Raw genomic sequence first — 20,499 nt, 5'->3', positions numbered from 1 at the left:
CCCGGCTGCCCCTCACCCCGGCTACCCCAGCCCCCAGCCACCCCTCACCCCGGCCGCCCCTGCTCCCGCCCCTTACCTGGCACACCGGCCACACCTCGCTCCAGCCCCGTGCCTCCGGCCCGCACCTTGTGGGCGCCGCCTTCCCCCAGCGGACCCACGGTGAACTGGAAGGGGCTTCCGGGCACGTGCTGGCCGCGGTACTTGACGGTGACCGTGTGGGGCCCCATCTCCTGGGGCACAAAGCGGACGCTGTAGGCGCTGTCCTCCCCCTCCACGATCTCCGCCGCCTCCGTCTTGCCGGACGGGCTGGTCACCTGCGCCGCCATGTCCTGAGAGCTGGCCTCACCTGGCGGGGCGGAGGGGTCAGGCCGCGGGGGCGGGGGTCCCTGCGGAGCGCCCCGCGTGGCGAGGCTGTGGGGAGGGTCCCAGGCCGCGCTCCGCTCACCTTCCTGCCGGGCCATGCTGCCGAAGGAGCCGAGGCGCTCGCGGCCCAGGAAGTCCCCGAAGACGGCAGGGAAGGGGTCCCCGCCGACCTGCGTGGACTCCTCCACCCGCACCTCGCGCTTGGTCTCCCCGCCCCGGGTCTTGCTGATCTCCGTCCTCTCCGTGCGCGTGTACGTGTGGCTGCTCCGCGTGAAGGTGCGCGTCAGGCGCTCCTGCGCCGACACCATCTGGAACCAGTTTCCTACGGAGGGGGGTGGGGGCGGTGAGGAGAGGGGCGGGCGGGTGCCCGCGCCCCGGGGGAGGATGCCTGCGCCCCTCGCGCCACCCGGCCCTTCCCCGCCTCGGCGGGCGGCTCTACCTGGGATCTTGAGGTTGAGGTCGCAGGTGCTGCCGATGGTCGCGATGGAAGGCGCCTGCCTGCGCCGGGTGATGCTCTCCTTCATGCGCCCCTCGCCGGTCACCTTGACGGTGAAGGGGCTCCCTGGAAGCCAGAGGGGGCGTCAGGAGCGTGGGGCTGCCCGCCAGGCCGTGCCCGCCCAGCCCAGCCCAGCCCACGCCCTTACCTGGCACGTGCTTGTCCGCGAACTTGATGTTGATGATGTAGGTGCCAGGCTCGGTCGGGCAGTAGGTGACTTTGCACGTGCCGTCCTCCATGTCCTCGCAGTTAATGTCCACCTTGCTGGGCCCTTCGATGCTCAGCCCCAGGCCCCCGTAGCCTAAGGGGAGGAAGGGAGGGAAGATGTCTCCCAGGGCACCCATACCCTGGGGCCCTCCTGTCCGCAGAGAAGACTCCGCCCAGGACACACGTCAAAGGACAACGGTGCCCACTCAGGAAAACGCTCCCCCACCCCCCGACGGGGACCGAGGAGAGCCGGGCGGTCTCTTAGCTGGGGTAGCTGGCCAGGGCCCCCGCTTTCCCGAAGCGGCTCCAACAAGCCCAGTGGAGGGCCTGGGCAGGCGTGAGGATCTGTGGGGCGCCCTAGGCGGGCATCCCGGGGGGAGAAGCACCTGCGTTGCGAGTGTCCACGATGAACTCGGCCACCTGGAAGGTGTGGCCCTCCGAGAGGCCCTTGCCCCACACTCGGACCTTGCCGGCGTCGCCGATCTCCGACGGCCCCACCAGAATCTTGAAGGGACTGTTGGTGACATGTTTGCCGCTCTTGCGGACGCTAACCACGTGCTCCCCGACCTCCTTGGGGGTGAAGGAGATCCCTGCGGAGAGACGACAGTTGGCAGGGGCTCCCAGGGCCCCCCCCCACCCCCGCCCCCCCCGCCGCCCCCGGCCCAGAGAGAAGTGGCGCTCACCGATGTGTCTGTTGGGCAGGCGCTTCAGCAGGCACGGCTCCTCGTTGCCCGAAGGGGCCCGGATGCTGGCAGTCAGCTGGCTGAGGTCGCTCTCCGTGATCTTCAGTGACACGTCCGTGGAGGTGCCCACGTTAAGCTGGGATGTTCTCATCGAGTCGTCGCCTGTGGGACAGAGGGGACGGGTCAGGACGAGCGACTCAGGGGGCCACAGCCCACTCCCTGCGCCTGTCTGTCCCGCAAGGCCTGCGTCCCTCCTCGAACCTTTCCGTGTTTAATCCTGAGTCTCTGTGTGACAGGACCAGGCACCAGCCAGAGTCTCTATTTGGCTCTTGTCACACAGCTCATCTGTCTCTGGGCCTTTTCATGGTATCAAAAGATTGTTAATAACCCCTACCTTTGTTTGTGTTTGTCCCCTACCTTTGTTGTTGCTTTGTTTTTTTGAGACAGGGTTTCTCTGTGTAGCCTTGGCTGTCCTGGACTCACTCTGTAGACCAGGCTGGCCTCGAACTCACAGAGATCCGCCTGCCTCTGCCTCCTGAGTGCTGGGATCACACCCTACCTTTTCAAGAATAACTTGGAAACAAAAATAGTGATCTCTTTTTCTTTCTTTCTTTTGTACTTTGAGACATGGTCTCTCTATGGAGTCTCGGCTGTCCTGGGGCTCGCTGTGTGGACTGGGTTGGCCTGGAGCTGACACAGATGGTCACGTCTTTTACAGCATGAGGTGGAGGGACAGTCCTCGCCTGTTGTGGAGAGCAGCACCTTACATCTGCCTCAGGAGGTCTCCCTCCTGCCTAGCCGCCTCTGCCCGCTGTCCCACGTGACCGGCCTGAGCACGTGCGTGGCGGGGGTGCGAGCGCCCACGTCACCTGTGATCTTGGCCGTGAAGGGGCTCCCTGGGATGTGCTTGTCGTCAAAGCGCACAATGATGCTGTAGTCGCCGGGGGCCGTGGGCAGGTAGGACACGGTGCACGTGCCGTCCTTGTTGTCCTTGCACGTGATCTCGGCCTTGGACGGGCCCTCCACAGCCAGCGACAGCCCCCCTGTCGGTGCGAGCGGGCGGAGCTCAGAAGGTCGGCCCCGTGGGCGCGCCCGCAGACCCCTCAGAGCCCGGCGGCTCTCCTCACCTTCCCCAGCATCCTTGGTGACAATCGTGAAGGTGGCGGGCTTGTTGACCATGCCGTGGCTCAGGCCTGGTCCGTAGGCGCTGACCTGGCGGCTGTTGATGGCGTCCACATAGAACTGCAGGGGGCTCCCTGGTGAGGGCGGCTGGGTCAGCCCAGGGCCGGCCTTCCCGGCCCCGCAGCCTCAGCAGCCTCCGCGCCCAGCCCTGTGGCTCTGCCTTAGGGACCTGGCTCTTGGAAGCGCCCCCCCCCGCCCCCGCGAACCTCCTCCGTGCCTGTGCGCGCGGCAGGCGCTTCTGCATTTATTTCGAGGAGGAGGGCAGGCCCAGCATGGCGTCAGCTCCTCCTGCCATGGCCTCAGCCCCGACTCACCAGGGATATGGTTGCCATCGTACTTGATGCCCATCTGGTGCAGGCCCTTCTCTGTCGGCGCGTATCTCACTGTGATGGTGCCGTCCTTGTTGTCAGTGATGTTGGGGCGTGCTGTTTTCCCAGAGGGCATCCGGACCTCCCCTGAAAGGCAGACACACTCATGGGACTCTGGCTTCTCCCACCACGAGCCCTGGCTGTCCCAGGCCTGCTCCCGTGTGGCTCTGCTTCCCGTTACCTGTGAGCTCCCCTTTCTGCACTGTGAAGGGGATGACCAAGTTGAAGGGCCTCAGCATAGACTCCAGCGGTTCCACGGGCAGCACGGGCTCCTCTGTGGCCTGCAGTGGGTGAGAGGAAGGGGCATGGGTGAGCAAGGCTCGGGAGGGTGGCCTGCCTCGTGACTGAAGTCAGAATGAGGAAAGAACAAGACGGTTAAGGTGAAACCCGAGTGGAGCGGAGGTGCGTGAGCTGCAAAAGAAGGCATGCTGTACCCGGATCCGAGCTCCCTCTGCCCATCCTAACGCCCGTTCCCCAAGAGGCCCAACCGTGGCCCAAGCCTGCAGAACAGAAGTGGAGAATGAAGAGGTGGGGAGGAGGAGGGTGTCGAGGCCTGTCATGGGAAGCTCTAGTACCCAGCGTGTGGGGCAGGTGCCAGGCCGACGAGGGGCATAGGGCTGGTGCAGCGGCAGCACTTCCGCAGACTCCTCCACACGCGGCAGGGGGTCACATGCCTGGGGAGCGAGGCACAGGGCACACAAGGCTGGGACCCAGCTCCCGGAGCTAACTCGGAACGGCCCGGGACTAAAGTCCTGGGTGGGTGTCTCGGGGGTTCTAGCCTTGTCCTGCGGGGCCACCTCTGTGGACACCGGCCCGAGGATCAGAGAAGAGCACAGCGAGCTCTTCCAGAGAGGGCTGGCGCCTCTGAGGAGCCGTGCCACCTCCCCACACTTTGGCAGGTTGCGGGGACTACAAAGGGTCAGCTCTAGAGTACTCTGGATCCATTCATCAAACATGGGGACAAGTTCTCTGAGTCCTTGAGGACAGCTAGGATCCCCTGCAGCTACTGAGAGGTGTGCTCCCGCCCCTGTCCTCCAGCCCCACCATGGCCATGAGCTCACCAGCACGTGGAAGGGGCTGTTGGGGATGTGCTCGCCCCCGAAGCGGATGGTGATGACGTATTTGCCGGGCTCGGGTGCTGTGTAGTAGATATCAAAGGTGCCATCGTGGTTCTCCACCACATCCACGTCAAGCTCGGCCCCATCTGGCGTGGACACCGTGCAGGTCACCTTCCCCTTGCCCGCTGCCTTGGCATCCACTGTAATCACAGTCTCCTCTCCAATCTGGATTCTGGGACCCAGGCAGGCACCTACCGCAAGAAAAAGTCAAATCAGCGGCTGTAGAGGCCCTGGCTAGCTCCCCCTGTGGAGGCCCTGGCCAGCTGTTCCCACGGCCGCCAGCCCCTAGCAAGGAAAGGAAAAGGTGACTCACCCAGCCCGTGGCCTCCGATGGACACTGGAAACAGACAAGAAAGGTAGGCCGTGAGGGTGGGCTGTGCTGGGCGAGCCGGCAGGCTCTTTGCCAGCACTGCCCCAGGGCTGGGCGTGGGGTGGGGAGGGCGCAGAGCAGAGGCTCACCTGTGACCAGGCACTTGCTGGCGTCCCCTGTAGGCAGGGCATGGATGCGGAAGGGCGAGTACGGGATCTCGTCGCCGCCATACTTGATGGTGATGGTGTACCGGCCGCTCATGTCCGGCAGGTAGGACACGGTGTACGTGCCGTCCCCATTGTCTCGGATGTTGGCCTTCTTGGGTTTTCCCTCAGGGTCCTGGAAGAAGGGAAAGGTCAGGTCTGCCTGCGCCCGTAGAGCCCAGCCGGGAAGGGGCTGCGCCTGGACTCACCAGGATCTGGACGGTCAGCAGGCCCTCGCCAGCATCCCGGGCATCGATGGTGAACTCCACGGGCAGGCTGGCAGGGACGCCAGAGGCGCTGAGGCCAGGGCCGCTAGCCCGCACCTTGCTGGCGTCGTGGGCTGGAAGCACTTTGATCTTGAAAGGGCTTGAGAGACAGAAGGAAGGGTGGCTGTGGGGGAGCTGGAGTGGGGGAGCTGGAGTCTGGGAGCGTCCGCACGCGCGGGCAGGAGGAAGGACCGTGCAGCAGCACGAGGCGGGGTCCCAGGCCAGGTGGCACCCTGAGTCTCGGGGAAGCACCCGCTGCACACAGCGCCCTCCTCCGGAGGGAGCTGCACTCCTTAAGAGGAGAGCCCTCGGGCTCTCCAGGCTCCTTTCCTCCGTGCCGATTTGATGCTCGAGTTTGAAAAGACCGTCAGGGCAGAGAACCCCGGAGTGGGCATACGGGGGCAGCCCCAGGAAGGAGGGCTCCACAGAGAACGGGGACTCTGCAGGGGAAGCTCTGCAGGGCCCGCATGGACTGCCCGAGGCTGGGCCTCACCTGCGGGGCACCTCCTGGTCGGCGTACTTGACAGCTACCGTGTAGGGGCCATCAGTGGCCGGCGTGTAGTGGGCAGTGTGGGTCCCGTCGCCATTGTCGCGCACCTCCACGGGCTCGGCCACACCTGGGCGAGGGCGGGGTGTCAGCAGGGCCCCCGGAACCTCGGCACCGTCCCCTCTCTCCCCACAGGCCGTACCTGTGGGGCCCAGCACGGCCACCTGCAGCGGGGCGCGGCCAGCCTGGCTGCAGTCCACTGTGAAGGTCTGCGGAACCCGAGCCCTGACGCCGGTCCCCAGCCCTGGCCCTGAGCACTTCACCTTGCCAGGGTCCACCACGTCCTTCACAGGAACTCTGAACGGGCTTCCTGGGAGGATACGAGCACACGGGGGGGGGGGGGGGGGGGGGACGACAGAGGGCCTCTACCCGCGGCCTGGCCAGGCCGCCTTCCCGTGCTGAGGGTCTACGCAGGGTGGCCTCCCTGTTGCTGAGGGCCCACCGAGACAGGCCGGTGTGGGAACGCGGTTTGGAAGCTCGCTGAGGACTACGGAACGAGGCCAGGCAAACCTCAACCACATGCAACCAGGCTGGGAAGAGGGCCCCTAAATCAGTAAAATGCTAAAATGGCTTGTGTCTTCTGAGAGCGTGGCTAAACTATGAGGAGGGTCTGCAGAACTGAGTGAGGAGAAGATGTCTCGTTTCAGCAGACCCAGTTCCTACAATAACAGAAGCCACGGCACGCCCAAGCGGCTGGGCTGCAGGACAGCGAGTCCAGCCAGCGGACCTGGTGCAGGGCCTCTGGGCATGGCCTGGGGGTTAGCACACCCATGGCACCCTGCCCTCTGCAGATCTCCTGCTGCTGTTCTCCTCCTGACCTCAGCGTCCTGGCGTCCTCTCCCCAGAGCCCGCCCCACCCCCCTGCCCACCTGGGATAGGCTGTCCCCCAAAGGTGATGTTGACGTCGTAATCTCCGGGGCTGAAGGGGACGTACTCCACGGTGCAGCTGCCGTCCTTGTTGTCCTTGCAGGACATCTTAGCTTCGGAGGGGCCCTCAATGGCCAGCCCCAGGCCTCCCGTGCCAGCACCCCTATAAAAGGACACTGCTGAAAGCCGTTCTAGAGCCAGAAAAGGGTCTGAAAGGCATTAGGGACAGAACAGGAAACACAGGGTGGGCTGCTGGGGGCCGGTGCTGGGAGGGCAGGCTGTAACGGGCTACTTGGGAATGCAGGCAGAGGAATGAGCTTCGGTCACCTCTGCAACAGGACGAAGCCGGGTGACGGCTGGGACAAGGGAAGGGCGAACAGCAGAGCCCACGGTGAACAGGACCCCGGGTCAGGGTTAGGCGGAATGACTACCTGGTCTCCACAGTGAAGCGGTTGGCCTTGTTGACCAAGCCACTCTCCAGGCCTGGCCCAAAGGCCCGGACCCGGGTGGGGTCGCAGCCCTCGGTCACAGCCACTCGGAAGGGGCTCTTGGGCACAGCCACGTCGTCATAGACCACCTCCACCAGGTGCACACCTGGAAGAGGCCCCGCAGAGTCACGGCGAGCAGCGCCCCCACCCCCCGCCCCCGGCACGCCGGCACCCGGCCCTCGGCCCTTACCCTCTTCGTAGGCAGTGTATTGCACACGGTACGTGCCGTCCCCGTTGTCCGTCACGTAGGTGTCCGTCTTGGCGCCCGAGGGGTTGAGCACACGAGCTGTCACGTGGTTTCCGCCCGTGGCCGTCAGGGACCTCGCGTCCACCGTGAACTCGGTGGTCACCTCCCTCAGGACGCCTAGGCCCAGGGAGCCGAGCTCAGCCTCCATGCTGGCCCGTCCTCGGCCCACGACGGCCCCTCAGGGAGGCCGAGCCGCCCCTGCACCCCTCGACTCCTGCCGTGGCGCCCTCCTACGGACGGCGCCCTGCCGGGCTGAGAACTGTGCCGGCTTGCTCCCGCTGAGCCCGCCTATCTTGCCAGCACCCGTTCCCGTTAGCTATCCTCATTCGCCGCGCCCCGAGGCGCAGCATCCCTCCTTCACTTTGCTGGGTCTGGGTGCCTTCACCCGACTGGTCCAAAGGTCTCCCCAGCAAAGGATCCACTTTGTCACAGACCAATCGGCAAGCCCTGTCGGACCCCTCCTCCTTCTCCGGGGGCTGAGCCCGAGGCCTCCCCTCCCCCAGCCCCGCCCAGTGACGACGGGCGCCCGTCTTACCGTGTGGCTCCACGCCCGGCCCTGACACCCTGACGCCGCTGGTGTCCACCGCAGGCTGCACGTGGACGCGGGTGGGGAACTTGGGGATGGGGTGGCCGCCGTACTTGATGGTGATGGTGTAGGCGCCGGGGAAGGCCGGGCTGTAGCTGATGGTGTAGGTGCCGTCCGCGTTGTTCTGGATCAGCACCTCGGCCTTGACGCCGGCGTCCGACAGGATCTCGATGGTCAGCTCGGCCTCGCCCGCCTCCGAGCAGTCCACGGTGAATGTGGCCGCCTCCCCGGCCTTGCCGCGCTCCAGGCCGGGCCCGCTGGCCCTCACCTTGCTCGGGTCGAACACGGGCCGGATGGCGGCCTTGAAGGGCGAGCCGGGGATGTGGGCCTCGGCGAAGAGGATGTTGATGGTGTACTCGCCTGGCTCGGTGGGCAGGTAGCTGACGGCACACGAGCCGTCGCCGTTGTCCTGGCACTCGATCTTGGCTTCGCAGGGGCCCTCGACCGTCAGCCCCAGGCCTCCCGTGCCGGCGCCTTTGGTGTCGATGGAGAACGGAGCCGGAGTGCCCACGAGGCCGCCCTTGAGCCCCGGGCCGTAGGCACAGACCTGGCAGGTGAACACACACGCTCGCCCTCCGAGCCTGGCTGCCCCACCCTCCGGCCTCGCCGCGCCCCTCGAGCCGCCCCGCCGCAGTCCTCCCAATTCTAGCACGCGGCACAGAGGTGAAGCGACAGAGGGACGTAGGCCAGGCCCCAAGGCCGGGCTCCCAGCAGCCAGGCGGCGCAAAGGACGGGACGACCCCGCGTGCACCCTCCAGGCCCCAGGGCCTTCCGGCCTCTGCCTTCGCTGCCAGCCCCCAACTCCTGATGCCTGCAGCCTCGAGTCTTTACCTTGGAGGGGTCCGGGGGCAGAACCGCTTCCACAGCAAAGGGGCTCCCAGGCACGGGGTGGCCGTCGTAGGCGATGTCCACCTTGTACGGGCCCTCTTCCGGGGGCATGTAGCGCACAGCCTGGGCCTCCGCCCCGCCCCCGGGCTCCAGCTTGCAGGGGATGGGGCGCCGGGAGGGCGAGGTCATCCGCACATCCAGCTGGCCCTGGCCGCCGGCCCCTCTGGTGTTCACGGAGAAGGCCTGCTCCTGCCCCACGGCGACCTCTGTGGGGCACGGGGCCGTGAGCAGACCCCTCTCCCCGCCCCCCCCCCGGCCCTCGGCTGGCTCCCCACGTACTGCTGTTCAGGCCTTGGACTTTGACTTTGCTGAGGTCCAGCGGGGGGGCCACATTCACCACAAAGGGGCTTTTGGGCACGGGGTCCCCCCCGTAGGTCACCGTTACTGCCATGTTGCCCTGTTGGGAAGAAGACAGAGTCGGGTCAGGGCGACTCTTTGACCCACAGCCCAGCGATCTAGGACGGACACGGGGCAGCGGGAGCAGCGGGGGCTCCCCGGGCCCCCTGGCGGCAGGGGGAGGGGCGAGGCGCACCTGCTGGACGGCGGTGTACTTGACCGTGTAGGAGTAGTCGTGGTTGTCGATGATCTCGAAGTCGCGCACGGCCTCGCCCTTGGCCGCCCCCGCGAACTGCACGTCCAGCCTGGCCTTGCCGGCCCCCTTGGTCAGCACGGTGAAGTGAGTGGGCTTTCCGACCTCCACACCTGGAGGCCCAGGAGACGGCGTGAGGGCCTGGAGCGAGGGCCCGGCAGCCCCGGCTCCAAGCGGCCCGCCCCGGCCCAGGCGCCCACCTGTGCGGCTCAGCCCGGGGCCCTCGGCTTTGACCTTGCTGGCGTCGTGGGACGGGTCCACCTTGATGTGGAAGGGACTGGCGGGGATCTCCTGGATGCGGAACAGGCTTGGTCAGGCTTCCCAGGGCACAGCACCGCGCTAGGTGCCGGCCCTGGACCCGGCGAGGGCAAGGACAGCGCTAAAGACGCCGCCCGCTGGCTGGGGCGCGCTCGGGGGACTCACTCCACAGCCTCGGTGGAGCCGCCAACCGCCTGCCTTCCCAGCCCTCTGGCATGTGAGCCCGTGGCTGCCGCCCGCTGCAGTACCTGGTTGGCAAACAGCACCATGATGGTATAGTGGCCGGCCCCCGGGGGGGTGTACTTGACCGTGAAGGTGTCGTTGTCGTTCTTGATGATGTCGAAGTCGATGTCGGCTTCCACAGGCCCCACCACGCCAGGCGCGCACTTGATGCCAATGCTCACGTCACCTGAGGTGGGCGGGGAGCCGTGAGTGAGCCTGGAGAGCTTCTTAGAAAGTCCGGGCACTGTGCCCAGGCAACTGGTCCCGGTGGCCCCGCCCCGAACACGCCCCCGGGGAGTGGCGCACCTTGGCCGGCCTCACTGCAGTCCACCGTGAAGTAGGTGGGCTCGTTGGCCTTCAGGCCCGTCTTCTCCACTCCGGGGCCGTACACCTTTACCCGCTCGGGATGGCTGCCTTCTCCCACGTTCACCTGCGGGCAGGGGTTCGTGCTCAGGGAGTGAGCCTTGCTCGAGGCGAAGCTTTCCCGGCAAGCCCCCGCCCCCAGCTTGACCAGTCAGCCGCTTCCCGGGGGCCGCGGGCGGGGAAGGGCGCAGCCTTGGGACGCCCGGTAGTGAGGGGGGGGGCAGACTTACCCGGAAGGGGCTCTTGGGCACGTTCACGCCTCCCCAGGAGATGATGATGGTGTGCTTAATGGGCTTGGTAGGCACGTAGGAGCAGCGGAAGGTGCCGTCGCCGTTGGGGACCACCTTGACGTCGATGGGGCAGCCGTCCGCATCCTGTGGGCAGCAGCCGAGCACGTTCACGGGGGCAGAGGCGCGCCCCCTGCTGGATCCGGCCGGCCCTGCACACCCCCACTCCAGGCCTGGTGCCCGGGCTCTGGTGGCCACTGCCTACCCCGGAGCCAGGCCTTGGCACGAGGCCACCTGTAAGGCGTGCTTCCCGCTTATCTTTAGCTTCTGCGCTAATCTCATGTTCCTAAAATTAACAAGCTTTTACGAGAACGACTGTCTCCTTGGAGCCTGACGACCTTTAGGGGGCGGTGGACACCAGCTTGTAAACGGCTCGAGGCCACCGTCCCATACCTCGAACTCTAGACTCAGAGGGGAACTTGGGCTAATGCGTTCTAAGATTATCATCTGTAAGAAAGCACGGCTTCCATCTCCCACAGGAACTGTCGGCCTCCCTCCCAGAGGCTGCCCCCACCCCCCGGCGGGCGGCACGGTGGAGGCGGCTGTCCCACCTGCGCGTAGAGCTTCAGGTCTCCCTTGCCGGCGGCGCGGGCGTCGATGGTGAACTCGGCAGGCCTGTCCACGATGCAGCCGGCGGGCTCCAGGCCGGGTCCGAAGGCCCTCACCTGTTCGGGGCGAGCGAGGAGGGCTGTGTTGGGGACGGGAGGGCAGCAGGGGCGCCCGCCGGGCGAGGGCGAGCGGGGCAGCTGGCGCCCACCTTGTCCGGGAAGCAGTCGGGCGGGGCCGGCTGGATGTGCGCGATGAACGGCGAGTCCCGGATGTCCTCGTCGTCACAGATGACGTGAACGGCGTACTCCCCGGGCTCCGTGGGCCAGTACCGCACGTCGCAGGAGCCGTCCCCCTTGTCATCACACTCTATCTTGGCTTGCGAGGGCCCCTCGATGGAGAAGCCTGGAGGGGTGGCAGGCTCAGAGAGGCCAGGCCCGAGCCTGCTGCTCCCACCCAGTCACCCCCGGGGCCCCACTCCTGTTTAACCGGACGCCCTTCGGCGTCTTCACTGTCCCCACGCTCCTCGGCATCAGGCCTTGGTCACAACCCTTACGCCACTGGGACACTCACCCAGCGTCCCCACTTCTGTGCCGACGGCTTCCACGACAAAGTCCGCGGACTTGCCCACCTGGCCAGTCTCCAGGCCAGGACCCCATGCCCGCACCTTCTGGGCGCCGGCCTCCGGGCTCACTTGGACCTCGAATGGACTAGGAGAAGGAAGGAGTTGGCATCCGTGGAAGAGCCCTGCCAGAGGCACCGCGGCTCCCCTCCCTCGTGCTGGGGCAGCTCCCTCTCAGGCAGGGGACCCAGGCAGGACGCCAGGCACGGAGCAGGCGCGCTCACCTGCGGGGAATGGCGTAGCCACCCCACGTGATGGCCACCACGTACTTCCCGGGGACCACGGGGTAGTACTCGCACTCGAACACGCCGTCCCCGGCCTCTCGGACTTTCACCAGCTCCTCCGTGCCCTCTGAGGAAGAGAGTCAGGGGCACAGGTCGCAGCTCTGGGCGGCCCAGGTTCTTGGTGCCCTCAGGGGATCCTGGGCACCTGGGCCCCTCTGAGGGAGGTGCTCCTGGTGGGTGGGGCTAAGCTTATGGTGGACCTCGTGTCCCTCCTGAGCACGGAGCTCAGTGTGGCACACGGGGGAGGGAGAACTAACTCCAGTTTTCACCAGTTTTCAGACTGGGACGCTGAGGCTGGAAGGAGAGTCCATGGGCCTCTGGCCGCTCTGGAATCTGGGGGTGGGGCTGTGCGTCCTGGTTGTCACTGTCCCCAGCCCTGGGCCCCGGCACTCACTTGGACCCTTGACCGTGACCTTGAGCTCCCCGCTGCCAGCGCCCTTGGTGAACACCTTGAAGTCGGCCACCTCTTTGACGCGCACACCTTTGGGCTGCAGGCCTCGCCCAGCGGCACGGCAGCCGTTGGGATTGCAGGCTGCGGAGAGGGAGACAGCGGCATTGGTGCTGACGGGCCCTGGACAGAGGCCGAGCTCCTGGGCACTGCCCAGCTGCCTGTGCACGAACCCCCTGACCCCTCCCAGGCACTGGGCATGGCCTCGTGCAACCAGGCCCCATGCTTGCTGTGTCCCTCACAGATCTGGGACTGCTGGGAGCAGTGCTTGGCACTGGGCAGAGAGCTGGCTGTAGGCCCAGGCCAGCGCCTCTCCTCAGAGCCGCTTGAGGCAAAGACATGGCAGATTCAATAACAAGTGTGCTAAGAGACAGGAACGGCTCTTTATCCGAGCTTAAGGCTCTCCACCACGGCCCTGGGCCTTCTCAGGACTACCAGAGCTGCCTCACAAGCATGCCACAAACATCCATCACCGCCATGGAACAGGCCGAGTTCTGTGTAACACTAAGCCTTCCAAACCGCGTGGGCAATGCATGGAAACCGGCCTGGCACACTACAGAAAACGGCAGGGGGCTCCGGGGGCACCCCAGTACTGACAGTGGCACAGTCTCGGCCTTCCAGAGAACACAGCTAGTGCCACACAACTCAGACTCTGCCACGCAACACAGGCGGTGGCTCAGCGGCTGGGCCAGGCACGGGACACTGACAGACGGGGCGGCGGGGGGCAGACTCTAAAGTTTACGAGAGAAGCCACCAGGCAAACAGCAAAACAAACCTAGCCCTGCCAGAAAACACACAGGCCTGGAACTCCAGCCCGTCCCAGCACGCCACGGAGGGGGAGCCGTCCGGACCACATGGGCATGCCACAAGCACAGCTCCAGCCACGCCTGGCCCCACCTCCGCTGGCGAGTACTAACGTGGCGCCACTCTCCTGGCCTGGTGGACGATGGGTACAGAGGGGGTGGGCGGCAGCAAGGGCACTGAGCACAGGGAGAGAACCGGTTGGGGAGGCTCGCCGGCCGGGGCCCCGAACCTCGAGACTGTGCCCGTGGGCCCGCCGGTGCACCCCTCCTCCAGCCCCTCCGCGCGGCCCCCACTCTGCTCTCTTCCCTTGTGTCCTCTGACCGTCCTCGGGGGGTGAGCTGAGGCGCCCTCACCTTCCGCCACGTGGACAGGGAAGGGGCTTCGGGTGATGGGCGTGCCGGCGAAGGCCACGTGCACCGTGTGCGGCCCCTCGGTCACGGGCCTGTACGTGCAGCGGAACGTGTTGTCGCCCTTGTCCTCCAGGGCCACCTCCACTGTGTCCCGCCGCCCCTGAGGGTCCACGATCACCACGGCAACGTCGCCCGTGCCAGCCCCTGCAGAGAACACGTCCTCAGGCTCCCCCAGCCGGAGGCCGCCCGGCCCTGCCCAGGACCCCCGTCCCGCCCGGCAGGCCCAGGCCAGGCACGGGCCGCCCCTCACCTGCGGTGTAGATGTCAAAGTAGGTGGGCTTGTTGGCCACGTTCCCCACAGGCTCCAGGCCGGGGCCGCGGGCCGACACCTTGCTGGCATCCCCGAGCGCCATGCCCACGTTCACCTCGAAGGGGCTACGCTCAATGTTCTGGCCAGCAAAGAGCACGGTCACCTGGGGCGGGGGGGGGGCAAAGGTCAGCTTCTGGGAGCCTAGTTCTGAGGGGGCGCAGAGGCAGCGTGAGGGAGAGGAGGGAGAGGCGGCCGTGGCGGCGGGGGAGGGCCGGGGGGCAGGGACTCGGGGGCTACCTTGTGTAGCCCAGCAACCTTGGGCACGTAGGAGACGGCGTAGGTGCGGTCCTTGTCATTGTTGGGCAACACCTTGGCCTGTGGGGAGGAGACAGACTGAAAACGCTATCGATCCTGTAATCCCAGGGCCACTGGCTCCTACGGAGTCTCCGGTTCCAATCCCCGCTGATCCCTCCACCCAGCGCCCTGCTGTACCTCCTCCGTGTGGCCCTCGGGGTCCTCGATGTAGACCAGCACCTCACCCACGCCGGCGTCCACGGTCTGCACGGTGAAGCGGGCAGGCTCCAGCACCGTGTTGCCCTGGGGCTCGATGCCTGCAGGTGGAAGCCAAGCCCAGCTCCCTCAGCTCCCTCAGCTCCCTCACAAGCTGCCACTGCCCGGGGCTGCCACCGCCCGGAGCCCAGGGAAGGCCATGAGCATCCATTCGCACATACCGGGTCCGTAGGCGATGGCTTTCTTGGGGTTCAACTGCTTCGAGCGGACGGGGGCACCAGGTTTGAGCTTGGCCTTGGGGAACTGTGACAGGTAAGTCATGACAGAATGCTCATCCACGTTGGGGTCCACGATTTCTTCAGGGGCGATCACCTGCCGTAGGAAGAAATGACGGTGCCCCGTGCTGAGGCCTGGCCAGGAAGCCTTGCGGCCCTCGACCTCCCCGCCACGCCCCACCACGCCATCGCCCGTGTACCTGGGGCACTCCGAGCCAGTCATCTGCCTGCTGCATGGCCTCTCTGGCGTTCTGCACGGGCTGGTTGGGGTCCCAGGCTTCCCAGTCAGGGCAGAGACCTGGGGAGGCGGAGGAAGAACACGGCGGGTAGGCCACGGACTGCGCACAGAGCTCCCAGCCAATCATCCCAGAGGCCCATGGCTTCACGTCCTTTCTGGGCAGCTCTAGGCCCTTCCCCAGCCAGAGAGCCGTGCACAGGTCCCACCGTGCCCCGACCCAGCTGCCAGTCACCATGTCAGGGACCCCTTTCTCTCCCCAACGATGCAGCCTGGCTCCAGCCCTGCCAGCCGGCTTCCTTCTTAACCCAAGATAGAGCAGAGACCCCAGCACCAAACGCCACCCAAGGTGAGGGCCCTGTCTCCCACAGAGTGGCGGCCCCCTCCACAGGCGCCCGCCTCTCTAAGCTATCCCACACTAGCCTTCGGGATAACTCTCTCTTCCTTAACTGCCTGTTGGGGAAACCGAGGCATCGAGGCAGCTGCAGGAGCCCAGCCTCCCAGCAGGGAAATACCGACAGAAGGTCAGATCACCCTGCGAAGGGCTGCTTGTAGGGTGGGGGGCAGCATGGTTCAAGACAGATGGAAGGGTGGATGCTGGTGGGGAGGGGGCGCCGGTGAGGAGGGGGGCACTGGTGAGGAGGGGCGCCGGCGAGGAGGGGGGCCGGCGAGGAGGGGGGCCGGTGAGGAGGGGGCTGCTCACAGCTGCAGTCCGTGACTGGCTGGAACAGCTGAGCTCACTTCTGGCAGCCACAGCAGCTTTGGGCAGTGGCTCAGCAGCTGGGAATGCTTCCCAGGCCGAGCGCCTCCCCTCCCTGCTCCGCAGCTGACCCCAGGGCGGGGGAGGGTTCCCCAAGGGGCTGAAGCTCCTCATGCCAACTGCCCCCATAGCAGAAGACAGTCAGGAAGGGGTTGGTCGTTGGGTGTGACTCTGGCCTGTGTTGTTCAGTCCTTTAAGGGCCCTGATCTGCTGGGTCCTCACCCAGAAGGGCAGGCCAGGACCACCTGCCACTGGACAACACAATGACACCACCCTGGGCCCCAGCCCTTTGTCAAAGCCATTCCAAGGGCCATTCAAGGAGTAGTTTCGGGATTTCTTGCTGTAAGTTCCACCTGTTTCCTTCCTTTCTGCTGGAGTAAAAGAATGGTGTCCAGGTAACAAAACAGGGGTCACTTGTGGAATGTGCTCCTGGACAATCACTGCCCTCTCTGGGCTTCTAGGCTTGCCTGCAACATTTTATAGGCTTGAGACTGGCCTGAAACCTTTTCTTGCTCCTAGCCCGACAACCAAACAGCTAGATTCCAGCGGTGATTTCTGCAAGAGCAGCAAAACCCACAGGCTTGCTGGACCCTGATCCCTGGACCCAGGGGTGGGCCTCATGTCAAGCACGGGCCTCAGCACCTACAGACTGCCTCCCACTCTCCTCCAGGACTCTGGGTTCTGGGTGTGCGCTTTGGCCTGCTCACCAGGGGCACAGTTGTCCACCAGGGCACCCAGAGCCTTGCCGTCCTGCCAGTCGCGGTTAAAGTTGGTGATGGGCAGCTGCGGCACCTTGTTCTGGATCCAGCCGAGCAGACGCTGCTTGGGGGTCTGTTTGCGGGCGTCCTCGTCATCTTCATCCTCCCACATGGGCATGGAAATGGAGTAGTGGAGGATCAGGGTCCAGATCAGGCCCAGGATCAGCTTCAGGTTCCCATCGACGATAGCCTTGCTGTCTGCGGGGCGCAGGGAACAGGCCGGCTCAGCAGGCACCTTGTGGCGGCGCCTCCCTCACCTGCACTGCCCAGCCCTCTCCCTCTGGGACCCATCTCCACCTCTGCCCCGCTCCCCTGGACCCAGAAACAGGCTGCTTCGCTCTCTGATACCCCTTCCCGAGGCCAGCAGCAGCCGTGGGCTCTACCTCCCGCCTGAGCAAGTGTCCTACTGACATCAGGCCTTTTAGGGCCAGGCGCTGGCTTTGTTTAGAGTCAGGGTCTCAAGTAGCTTGGACTGTGGCCTTGAACCCCTGGCCCTCCGGCCTCTACCTTCCTGAGAACTGACAGCTCTGAGCACTGCATCTGGCTGATACAGCACTGGGGATCAAACTCAGGGTCTCCTGCATGTCACTTCCGACTAAGCCAAGTCCCTAGGCCCCTTGTTTTGTTGGAGCTGTTTTACTGACACACAGGCTGTGTGTATTAAAGACTATAATCTGATAAGCTTTGGCCATAGGGCATACCTACACAACTACTGGCATAAAAGAAGAAATAATATAATAAAAAATAAATTTTCTCATATTTATACTTCTATGGTCCTCGCCTCTGTCTGTCATGCTCTTGCCTTCCCAGACAACAAACCATCTGCTTCCTGGGCAGTTCTCATGTTCCAGTTTTATACAAATGAGTTTAACTGATCAATTTGTCTCTTTTTTTGCTCTAGATTCCTTCACTCCAACCCTTGAATTTCATGTGTATCAGATCCTGATGTCCGTGTCTCCCTACATCACTGTCCATCTCATTTTCAGACAGGACCTCTCACTGAACGTACCAATTTGGCTAGACTTGCTGGTCAGGCATCCAGGGAGTCTGCTATCTCCACTCCCAGCACTGAGATTACCAGACTACCAACTTTTTACATGGCATTTGGGATCTGACCGAGCCGTCTCCCCTGGATTTTATGTTTTTACAACGGAGGTGGCACTTGATAGGGTCTCAGTGCCAGTGGAGGCTGTTCTGAAAGCTTAAGTTGACCTTGAGTCGGACCAGCTCAGTCCTGCCTCCATTCTGCTTCTGACACGGGGGTCTAGGGAGGAGGAGGAGGAGGAGGGAAGGGCACAGCACTCGCTCGGCTAAAACTTGGAAGTCTTTCCTGTTGCCAGGTGCTGAGAGTCAACGGCCTCTCACTGGAGACAGGAAACATCGCACGTGTGGACTGGATTCTCAGGGATGCTCTGGACACATCTGGTAGACTACAGATCTCAGAACCCAGCTTTGTATAGGATAGCGGAGCTCTGAAATCTATCAGCTTCTGAGCCCTGCTTGTAGGAGGCTGGGGGGGGGGAGGGGAGGTCTTGTTGACCCATGTTTCCTGAGAGACAGAGAGGGGGAGGCTGGAGGCGCCTCTCACACATTGTTTTCTGCTCTCCTTTCCTCAGATCTTGGGGAGCTTGGTAGGGGAGCCTCTGTCCTCCACGCCACCCCCTCCTACCCCCAGGGCAGAGGAATCCGAGTCTCGGGCCCCACTGTCACTGATTCATTCTTCCTTCCCCCAGCAGCTCGGCAGCCCGCCCCTTCCCCTGGCTTCAGCTCAGCACAATGGCTTGGCAGCTCTCAGATCCCATGACACACTGTCTCTCTCCCGGTGCTTCCACTCTCAAACACAATCCTTTCACACACTCTCAACACCCGGGAAACCCTGCCACAACTGCCCAAGCCGGGCTCACAGAGGCTTCCTCCCAAACGGCAGCCAGACCCTGGGCTCGGAGACCTTGAAGCCGCAGTGTTGGGGGTTGGGGGTGGAGCGGGAGAGGAGGGTCATTCATGTTTGCTGAGGGGGAGAGGTTCTCCCTAGCAACTGGCCCTGGGCCAGACAGCAAGTGGTCCCCAGCTTGGGACAGGAGGGGGCGGGTAGCAGGCCCAGGGCTCCACCCCGGAGCCATGACCTTCCTCTCCTTCCACCCTCTTAGGAGGCCAGGCAGGGGAGAGGGTGGTGGAGCTCGGCTGAGCCCAGGTTTCTTGCACACAGCATCCCTGACTGGGGACAACCCCAAGGAATAGGAGGAGCCAGACCACTAGCTTGTGACCCACACCCCCTGCCTAGAATAGAGGGGAGGAGACAGGGCTGGCCAGGGAGGGGCTGGGACAGCTGCTGTCCCCTCCAGCCCCTCCCTCAGCTATTGGCTCCGGGGAGAAGGACAGCAACTGGAGAACAGCTGTGGGGCAGAGCTGCCTCCTAGGCCTCTTTGTTTGGAGGGGTTGAGAGGGGGTTGCACCCAGGGACGGGGCTAAGAAGGGCACCCAGCCTCTTCAACCCAAGCCAGGCCTAGAACCCTCCTTCCAGATGAACTCCTCAGCTGTCAGCAACTTTTCCAGACTTTCCTTTGCGGAGCCTCTGAGTGCACTGCCCAGATGCTCACTCAGTCCTGAGGCCCCTTCCCACTGCTCCATAGCATGGGGACCTCCCCCCATCCCATTCCCATCTCCCAGGGATTTCAGGCAGTGTTTGCGCCCCTTCCCTTCCGCCTCAGGCCCAAGCCCAGCTCAGCTGAACTGCTGACAGCTTATCTCATCAGCACGGGGTGAGCCTCTTGGCCCAAACAGGGCGCCATCACCCTTCTCAGCGGGAACCGTGGAGCTTCCCTCCCGCCCCCAAACCTCTTCCCCTCTACTCTGAGCCGGCCCCTTGGCTGCAGAGCCAAGGGGGCTGGAGCCAGGCACGGCCACTGGGGGAGGGGAGAGGTGCGCAGGGGAAGGATGAGGCCTGGAGAGGGGCCCAGCGCCCCCGCAGCCAGCGGGGAAGGGAGGCAGAGCCGCCTCCTCTGATGTCTCCCAGAGGCCGCAGACCTTCCCCTGGAGACCCCACCTGGGGCAGTCAGTGCCGCCTTCAGATCTCAGAGCGGAGGAGGCGGAGGGGTGGACCCAGGCCACAACCTCCCCACGCTGCCTCTCCTAGCTCCACCACACCCCCCCCCCCAGGGCCTCCTCCCCCACCCCTTGTCCTCAGGCTTGTCCTTCTGGAAAGCTCAGAGACATCTGCTGTGTCACGGAGACGGGGCTATTTCCAGGCCAGGGCAGGAGGGTGGAGGGTGGGGGGTGGCACTGGGGCTAGAAGAGGTAAGGCCCTGGGAGAAGCCCGGACAGGGCAAAGGGCCCCAGGCTGATCTCAGCTGCTAATTCCGGAGGCCCGGAGATGGCCCTGAGAGCCAGGGAGTGGACACACGTCAGCTAGGCGGCCCGCGGAGGCAGGCGCCCCTGGCACCGGGTCCAGCTCCCCTTCAGGGTCTGGGGTGCCTCCTCCCGCGGGGGCCTTCCAGTATACCCTAGCAGGGCTCTGAGGAGTCGGCCAGGGCGCTGGAAACCCTGGTCCTGACAAGGCAGGGCTGCGAGGGCCGGGGGAGCCTCTTGGCCCTCAAAGCCCACCCGGGGCGCTGGGCTCCCGGACCAGCCTCCCCACCCCCACCCAGAACTGACACACCTTCCAAATCTGGTTACACTCAATGACTTCCTCTCCCGCGGCCTTCCCCTCCCTCCGGGGCAGCTTGACCTCAGCCGCAGCCAATCCCAGGCCCGGAGGTGGGTCGGACAGCAGGGCCAGGCGGGAGCCCCCTCCGGGGAGCCGGCCGGAGCCCGGGCCGGCGGGGCTGGGGCTCCCGGCGGCCGCTCCGCGCCTTTTGAGGTGTCCGAGGCTGGCCTCAGTTTACCCTCGGCGGCTCACGCCCGCGGACGCCCGGTGGGCTCCGGGACGCGGGCCTGCCTGGCCTGCCTGGCCGGGGGCCGGGGCCGGGGGTGGCTGGGACCTGCCTTGAGCCGGGCGGCCGGCGCGGGGGACGCCCCCAGGGAGCGAGCAGTGGGCGGCAGCCGCGTCACCCCCCCCCCCCC

At 65.0% G+C, this 20,499-nt stretch overlaps 1 protein-coding gene across 2 annotated transcripts in view; it reads right to left on the bottom strand.

Annotated features, from left to right (window-relative positions):
- Positions 1 to 20,499, bottom strand: part of Flnc (filamin C) — a 25,650-nt gene that overhangs the window by 4,395 nt on the left and 756 nt on the right. Inside the window, exons 2-41 of one of the 2 annotated variants that reach the window (XM_055608173.1) lie at positions 16,390 to 16,640; positions 14,888 to 14,985; positions 14,634 to 14,784; positions 14,395 to 14,513; positions 14,200 to 14,277; positions 13,903 to 14,065; positions 13,596 to 13,796; positions 12,385 to 12,522; positions 11,931 to 12,057; positions 11,658 to 11,794; positions 11,296 to 11,489; positions 11,090 to 11,203; positions 10,482 to 10,625; positions 10,195 to 10,318; positions 9,915 to 10,075; positions 9,609 to 9,699; positions 9,352 to 9,521; positions 9,099 to 9,216; positions 8,763 to 9,025; positions 7,881 to 8,478; positions 7,289 to 7,462; positions 7,042 to 7,204; positions 6,613 to 6,773; positions 5,886 to 6,053; positions 5,690 to 5,813; positions 5,140 to 5,296; positions 4,877 to 5,066; positions 4,731 to 4,754; positions 4,361 to 4,608; positions 3,875 to 3,973; positions 3,481 to 3,580; positions 3,246 to 3,386; positions 2,877 to 3,005; positions 2,619 to 2,792; positions 1,750 to 1,911; positions 1,453 to 1,656; positions 1,008 to 1,160; positions 803 to 925; positions 446 to 685; positions 77 to 346 (exon numbers count right to left, since the gene is read on the bottom strand). In XM_055608173.1, the coding sequence (XP_055464148.1) occupies positions 77 to 346; positions 446 to 685; positions 803 to 925; positions 1,008 to 1,160; positions 1,453 to 1,656; positions 1,750 to 1,911; positions 2,619 to 2,792; positions 2,877 to 3,005; positions 3,246 to 3,386; positions 3,481 to 3,580; positions 3,875 to 3,973; positions 4,361 to 4,608; positions 4,731 to 4,754; positions 4,877 to 5,066; positions 5,140 to 5,296; positions 5,690 to 5,813; positions 5,886 to 6,053; positions 6,613 to 6,773; positions 7,042 to 7,204; positions 7,289 to 7,462; positions 7,881 to 8,478; positions 8,763 to 9,025; positions 9,099 to 9,216; positions 9,352 to 9,521; positions 9,609 to 9,699; positions 9,915 to 10,075; positions 10,195 to 10,318; positions 10,482 to 10,625; positions 11,090 to 11,203; positions 11,296 to 11,489; positions 11,658 to 11,794; positions 11,931 to 12,057; positions 12,385 to 12,522; positions 13,596 to 13,796; positions 13,903 to 14,065; positions 14,200 to 14,277; positions 14,395 to 14,513; positions 14,634 to 14,784; positions 14,888 to 14,985; positions 16,390 to 16,640 (6,644 nt within the window). The remainder of the gene's footprint in view (positions 1 to 76; positions 347 to 445; positions 686 to 802; positions 926 to 1,007; positions 1,161 to 1,452; positions 1,657 to 1,749; positions 1,912 to 2,618; positions 2,793 to 2,876; positions 3,006 to 3,245; positions 3,387 to 3,480; positions 3,581 to 3,874; positions 3,974 to 4,360; positions 4,609 to 4,730; positions 4,755 to 4,876; positions 5,067 to 5,139; positions 5,297 to 5,689; positions 5,814 to 5,885; positions 6,054 to 6,612; positions 6,774 to 7,041; positions 7,205 to 7,288; positions 7,463 to 7,880; positions 8,479 to 8,762; positions 9,026 to 9,098; positions 9,217 to 9,351; positions 9,522 to 9,608; positions 9,700 to 9,914; positions 10,076 to 10,194; positions 10,319 to 10,481; positions 10,626 to 11,089; positions 11,204 to 11,295; positions 11,490 to 11,657; positions 11,795 to 11,930; positions 12,058 to 12,384; positions 12,523 to 13,595; positions 13,797 to 13,902; positions 14,066 to 14,199; positions 14,278 to 14,394; positions 14,514 to 14,633; positions 14,785 to 14,887; positions 14,986 to 16,389; positions 16,641 to 20,499) is intronic. The other variant, XM_055608174.1, reaches the window with a different exon arrangement.

The sequence above is a fragment of the Psammomys obesus genome, unplaced genomic scaffold (genome assembly GCF_907164565.1).
Source record: "Psammomys obesus unplaced genomic scaffold, mPsaObe1.curated_primary_1811, whole genome shotgun sequence".
NCBI lineage: Eukaryota > Metazoa > Chordata > Mammalia > Rodentia > Muridae > Psammomys > Psammomys obesus.
This window is presented reverse-complemented; position numbering and strand designations above follow the sequence as displayed.